Source organism: Penaeus japonicus, unplaced genomic scaffold (assembly GCF_977035675.1).
Source record: "Penaeus japonicus unplaced genomic scaffold, GWHDUDI00000001_assembly GWHDUDI00000042, whole genome shotgun sequence".
Classification (NCBI taxonomy): domain Eukaryota; kingdom Metazoa; phylum Arthropoda; class Malacostraca; order Decapoda; family Penaeidae; genus Penaeus; species Penaeus japonicus.
The window spans coordinates 3,468,538-3,476,037 of NW_028234444.1; the positions used below are offsets into that span (position 1 = coordinate 3,468,538).

At 34.3% G+C, this 7,500-nt stretch overlaps 1 protein-coding gene across 1 annotated transcript in view; it reads left to right on the forward strand.

Moving 5' to 3' along the window:
- Positions 1–4,112, forward strand: part of Stt3A (catalytic subunit 3A of the oligosaccharyltransferase complex) — a gene marked incomplete at its 5' end in the record, with an annotated part of 9,867 nt that extends 5,755 nt beyond the window's left edge. The window contains 6 exon segments of the mRNA XM_086534868.1: positions 1–123; positions 260–421; positions 955–1,143; positions 1,545–1,764; positions 2,941–3,129; positions 3,298–4,112. The exon segment at positions 1–123 is cut by the window's left edge and continues 270 nt beyond it. Of these exon segments, the coding sequence (XP_086390994.1) occupies positions 1–123; positions 260–421; positions 955–1,143; positions 1,545–1,764; positions 2,941–3,129; positions 3,298–3,443 (1,029 nt within the window).
- Positions 4,113–7,500: the final 3,388 nt, after the last annotated feature.

Consider the following 7,500-nt stretch of genomic DNA (forward strand, 5'->3'; position numbering starts at 1 on the left):
TTCTATTTCGATCTACAGATGCTTGTGTTCATGTTCCCAGTGGGACTCTACTTCTGCTTCTCCAAGCTCACTGACGAGAACATCTTCATCATCCTGTACGGTGTTCTCAGCATCTACTTTGCGGTGAGTTTCAGACTGAGAATTTTGCTCAATGTTGCTCTGAAAGGATACGATTTGATCTAGTGAATCCACTAATTTGCATAATTATTATTGTAATTCTGGGCCGATGGTTTTAGTAATACCATCTTAAAATCCACAGGGTGTGATGGTGCGTCTGATGCTGGTGTTGGCTCCAGTGATGTGCATCCTGTCTGGTATTGCTGTCTCGTCTCTTCTGTCGACCTACATGAAACAAATAGACGAAGTGAAGACGGACAAGAAGAAGGCCAAGTTTGAAGGAAACTACTTCATGAGGAGTGAAGTGAGTTCTTTAAACCTCTTTGACAATTCCTACTGTATTAGGTCTTGATTGATTTTCATTAGGATGATCATTGTTTTCATAATTAATGTAACTAATCCTCTTTTATTTGGTACTCTCTTTCATGAAGTGATTTTGGTTTCATACATCTATATTATACTTATGATTTAATTTACAGAATTTCATTATGATAATTATCATACAAGGAAAAACAAATAATTCACAATCTAAATAGATATAATGCCAAGTTCAGATAAAGCAAGGGAAGGATCTGTTTAGATTAGTTATGAATCACAAGCTGTTGCATCCTTTCAGTAGATCTAAAGGCTGAACTTGACTGTTCATAATTGTCAGAGAGATTCATGTGTTCATTATGTATAATTTTTTTTGACATCAGCTTTTCTCTAAAATTAACTCAATTTGCTCTCTCAATATTTTATTAAGTTGTTGTATTTTGTTTTACTTTGCTATCTCATTTATACAATGTCAGTTACTTGACAAACTTAACGGATTTACATTTTATTTGATTTTTACAGATTGCTACCTTGTTTGTGTGCATGATGTCAGTATTTTTGGTGATGTACACTCTGCACTGCACTTGGGTTACCTCCGAGGCCTACAGCTCCCCATCTATTGTTCTCTCGGCGCGAGGCCACGACGGCTCCAGGATCATCTTCGACGACTTCAGGGAGGCTTACTACTGGCTGCGTCACAACACTCCTGAGGCAAGTTTTGATCCAAGTGCGAAGTTAAAGGGAACTCATTGCTCATAAAAGATTTTTAATTTTCAATTCTATAGGCGGTTTAGTTAGTGGTTTTGAAGGTTATTTTGGTTAACTTTATTTTATTTCTTTTTTATTGGTATTTTTCAATTTTTAGAATTAAGTGGTAAGTAATTATTTATTGTACTGATCTGTTCTAACTAGTAGATATTGATCCATTCCCATTTTGTTGCAATTAACTTTACTATCAAAGTTGTATATAATATTTTGTATTATAAATTAAGGTTTCTTTTTAATCAGTTCAGTTGCAAGTACTAAGCATTGTAAAGATTCTCAAATTGAGAGTACATTTGCAAGGAGTGTTGTCGAGAGGCTTTGTTTTGACCGCCTGCCTTTCCCAACAGGATGCCAAAGTGATGTCGTGGTGGGATTATGGGTATCAGATAACGGCAATGGCGAATCGGACGATATTAGTGGACAACAACACTTGGAACAACACGCATATATCCCGGGTCGGTCAGGCGATGGCGAGTACAGAAGATAAAGCGTATCAGATCATGAGAGAGCTCGACGTGGATTATGTGCTGGTCATCTTTGGAGGGTTAACGGGCTATTCTTCAGACGGTAAGGATCTTACAGTAGATTTAATGTAAGATGGCTTATGATGGTAAGGTTAGATATGTAAGGGCGGTCTTCCTTTATTCCTCCTGGTGGCCTTATTATATGACAGACTACCCCTATGGAACTTCTCTCATTCCTACCACATTATTACCCCCCCACCCCCCTGTTCAAACACACACCTGTATTACTAGTGTTGATAACAGCTGTTATATCCACAGCTGTTACAGCTATGAGTTATGATCCAAAATTAGATGGGTTTGTATATGCATCTGTATTTGCGACAGGAGCATGTTATGATGAGTGGGATGTCGGCAGATGTGATTTAATCATCATAAACATCATACTGAAGGCTGAAGTTAATTTATAGCTTCTCATATATAATAAAACAAGTTAAAAATATATCACCACTTTAAGGATGGAGTGTGCTTTGCACACTGCACAAAAATTCTGTAGGTTATACAGCTTTGAGATATTTATCCAAAATTGTGGTTAGCTCTCCTTTATTGACAGCAGGTCACCAGTTATCAAGCTTAACATTCTGTACTGTCAAAAAGAGGTAGGTATTCAAAATAAGACCCTAGAAACCGGGCTGAATCACAACTTGGAGATTTTACTAAGGTGCTGTGGTTTGATGTAATATTTGTGCTAGGGATTATTTTTCTCCCATGTGTCTTCTCTGGGGTGTTTCTGTGTATGGCTACATCATTGTATATGTTATGCTAGGACACATTCACATGTAATGGGAATGTCACTTAATATCACAGAATTTACAAAGTAAGAAGATACTGCTCCAAACACTTGTAGATGTTAAGGGAAATTAGGAAATCTGAGGTTTGGATCTTTATATTCATTTTTTGTGGGATTTGTTATCACGTTTTGATTGTTATGGGTTAAGCCATGCTTTTAGGAGCATAAAGTAAACATTACAAGGATTTCTCGGTTAGAATGGAACTCTCAATGATCTGAATAGCAGATATTACTGAAATTGAGTAAAAAAAAATGTTAATTTTGTCAGAAATTTGATATATTACACCGCTTGAAATGGCTCTAACCTACGTGCAAAACTAGCTGAATTTATAACCCTAAAGCTTTAGTAAGATCCCCCACCTCCCCCCCAAATACATAAATATATCTATAAAGCATTTCCTGTAGCTCCTAATGATGCTTATTTCCTTCCAGACATCAACAAGTTCTTATGGATGGTACGTATTGGAGGAAGCACAGAGAAGGGAGCCCACATAAAGGAACATGATTACTACACTCCTGCTGGCGAGTTCCGAGTTGACAAGGAAGGCTCCCCAACGCTACTTAACTGCCTCATGTACAAAATGTGTTACTACAGATTTGGCCAAGTTTACACTGAGGGAGGCAAGTATTTTAATCTTTATAAGTGTCTCTTGCACTAGACCAGAGTTCATCTTGTGTGCCAATGTGTGTTTTTTTTTTTTTTTTTTTTTGAGAAAAAAGGAACTCATGAAATGGATAGGTAGAGAATTTTATAAGCCTTACTAACCACTTTTTTTCCCCCCACAATAGGGAAGCCTCCAGGCTATGACAGAGTACGTAACGTTGAAATCGGAAATAAGGACTTCGAGCTTGACGTTTTAGAAGAGGCTTACACCACGGAACACTGGATTGTCCGTATATACAAAGTTAAAGACTTGCCCAATAGAGGTGCATAGGGACAAATAATTGTTATAATAATTTCTATCGTGGAACAATAATTCATGATTGTATTTTGTTTTGTTCTTTTTCAGTTAAATTTTTTATCTAGTGATGATGATTGAGTCCTGATTTAATTAATAGTGAAAAGAGGAAGATTTTCATGTTTTGCATCACTTGATGTTTGAACTCTTCTGTTAAAATGTTTGGCTAGTTGGTTTGGATTTAATGGGATCATAATTCAGGATACAAGTTAAATTTCCTTTTTCTTTGTTGCTTTATTCTGTAATAACTTTGTGGTACATGATGAATATGTCCATTAGGATGGTTTTCAAAGACTTGGTGACTGTCCAATTTTGTATTGTGAATGAATACCCTGTGAAAGTGTGTACAAAGTAGTCTTTGCTCATGTTTTCATTTTTGTTATATATGGAAGTGTCTGTTGTTAAGTCAGTGACTAAAAGTGGTTCTCATGATCAGTACGCGTACTGTGGTTGAACGTAAACTTTCACTTTTGTAAAGATGACTAGTCTTATAGTCAAAGTTTTCAATACAGACAACGGCTAACTCCTAAAAAGGGAGATGCTTAGCCTTAACTAAAATTGAATTGATAAATTAAAATATCTTCTGCACATGTAACCATTCCATGAGTGCTCTTATTGGTGCATTGAAATTGAAAAAAAAGAAACTATATTGTGTTTTTGTAACCTACCACAATAGGTATTATTTCTTATTTTCTTCCTCTATATTACTTTAATAAATAGAAAACTTGATGTAATGTGTAGTAACTTGGTTATACCTGTCCTATTCTCAAGGCTAATTATCCAAAAACTCCATCATTAAAAAAAACTTGGCTTGTTTTTGAAATGGCGAGATATATAGTGATAACTTGGAGATGATATTCCTTATAAGTTCCCAAGAGACTGTGGCTTTTTTAAATTGTAAAGATTTCTTATCATTTGTCCCTTTAACCAACCATTGTGTTAAAGATGGATTAGTAATGACAATATAAAGTAAGCATTGATGGACGATTGAACCAAATTGGAATTTTTAAAATTCTTTTAAGGCAAATGAAAAGTGTTTTGTATTTCATGAGATTTACTTTGCATCGTGCAAACATATTGGGTCAACATTTGACAAATCCCAATAAGGTCAATGTTAAAGAAATACAAGAACATTAAAACCTGTGAAGACTCTCGGCCCCCCCCCCAAAAAAAAAAAAAAAAAGTCCCTTTAATAGATAAGTTCTTAAATCCATACCTGACTTGTGTACTAGAGAATCAGTCCATGAAAGCCTGTTGGTTTCCAGGTTTTCACCATATATCGATTGCTTTTAGGCACACGATGCATAATTTGTTGAAGTAGTATTTGGTATTTCCTTGAGGGAAAACAACCTGAATTTCAAACTTGTTTTAGCATTGTCCCTGCATCATATGGAGAGTTTGCTTATGTTTACAAGCTTCCTCTTCAAAAGCAATGATTTTGATAAGATAAACAGGAATGGCAGGCCTTCGTAATGTCACCCAGTCATTTTTATGTACAGGAATATACAATTTTATATTGCTTAGATTCTATTTTTGTATATATTTTGGAATTAACATAAAGAACCTTGAATTGATGATAAAAACGCAGGCCTCCATTTAGATCATAAAATGGGATTCGGATTTTTTTAAGGATAAGGATAAGCCCGATTTTATGGAGCAGATACTTAGTATGGGCCTATATGCACTATGGCGAGACCGCCTGTGTGTTGACTCGATCTGAACTTGGTCCTTACCCACCGTGGTGCCCAGTCACAGCAGTGACCGCCAGGCGACAGTGAAACTCACGAGCTTGGACGGGGCTCGCTCTGCCGACCACTGGGATGTGAGGTCGGCACGTACCACTATATTAGCATGACGGCTTTTATCAGAGTTGAAAAAAGGGCTATTTTGTTTAAATGATGTAAATTCATGAGAAGAAAAAGAAAACAGAACCGAGATTATATATCCGACTGTTGAAAACCGCCCCATGATAAACATGTTTAAATAATCATATACTTTAAGTAGAAAATGAATTATTTTTTTCTCAAACTGTGGCTTATTTGAAAAGTTCTAATCATCAGATGTTCAGAAAATCGAGATTTGAAATTGCAAGTCGGAAGGAAAGTGAACAGTAAAAATTTAATCACAAAAAGCTGAAAGTCAAAGAGGGGAACCGCTCCCCCTTTAAATGATATTTAACAAAGGAAACAATGAAAGTTTAAACTGTTTGAAATGTTTAAATTTGTACAATTACGTCACATTAAGTCATTGCTAAACCATTTTCTACGACAAAGCACAGAGTTCGTTTGTGTGTCTAATGATTCATGAGTCTAGGCTTGTGACAATATGCTCTAACGATTATGCCACCTATGCACTTCAAATTCATGCACATATGCTCTAAAAAGTATGCACTTCATGACCTCAAAACATGCCGTTTAAGCTCTATTTCCTGCCCCTATGAGTTGCATTTAAAATAGTTACTCCATAATTTTCTACTAAATCAAAGTTTTCTATGTATTTATATATAGAAAATTTATTACAATACGTGCTATAACTATTTAGATATATCTTGTACCAACATTGGAAATATCAATAATTCGTATCAATATGTATTGGCAAGATTTTATTTGATTAAAATGAATATTGAGTATAGTTTTAATTTTATGTTGCCCTTTTCAAACTGTAATCTGTTTAACATAAATAAATTTTCATTTTTAACACTTAATAAGCATTGAATATGACATTGTGAATATAACAATTAATAAGTATATAACAATGAACAACTAACAGAAACAAATAACTAAATTTCTAGTACATCAGGATTGCATTTGATGACTACATTATACTTTAAGTTTTCAAAGTTGAAATATCTCCTATTTGCAGCTAACACAATTTTATATACCGAGAACACTCTATCAACATGCACAACATGACTGGTGCATACAAGAATGCTGTTAAATTAGAAGGAAACAGTTGCTTCACGTATTCGTCTTTCACATATATATTTTTTTTTCAGTTGAAAAAGGGCTATTTTGTTTAAATGATATAAATTCATGAGAAGAAAAAGAAAACAGAACCGAGATTATATATATCTGACTCTCATTCGTATTCGTATTTCACATATAACGTTATTCCCTTCATCAGACAATAATTTCTCATATAATGCATTTAAGTTTACCTTGACATCTTCAACTATTTGCAGTGCATTAGAAAGTGCTAATCCTCTCTTCTCTAGTTTTCCAATTGCAGTTGAAATTGTGGTAAAGTTGTTCGATACAAAGTGAACATCTACAGACAATTGAAAGTCATTTAAGAGCCCTTGGCATTCAGATATTGCCTTCGATTCTGATCCATCTAATTCAGACACAGCTTTACTGAATATCTCTATCGTGCGAACTAAAATAAACCCTTCACCATTCACAGTGATATGTCATCCGAAGAAAGCATATGCCCAATTAACCGGACATATGCCCTATCAACAGGGCATATTCTCCTTAAAATTAAAGCATGTTGCATATATGCTATATGCATTTAAAAATAAATGCATGCAGCATACATGCTTCATGCATTTGATGCCATGTCACATGACATATATGTGTGCTGGAGTACTTATGTATAGAGTATGTGTATCTAGAGTACTACCAATGGGAGACCATAGATATGAATGATCATCATATTTAGTCACAAAGGTAAGCGTAAATGAATATATAATTACACAGATTACAATAATGATAGGGATAATAATGAGTATGAGGGTGAGGATAAGCATCATGATTATAAGGATGATAATGGTATTACAACTAATAATAATAATGATATTACAACTAATAATGTTAATAATGATATTACTTATAGTAATGATAATAATTATACTGATAATGACAATAATGATAATAGTAATATTCATGATATCAATCATAATGATAACAATAACAATGAAAATAAAATGATACTAACAATAATTCTAAGAATGATAATAGGAATGATAATAATAATCATGACAATAAAAACGATGACAAAGATAGAAGTAATGATAAAGAAGAAAAAAATAGTA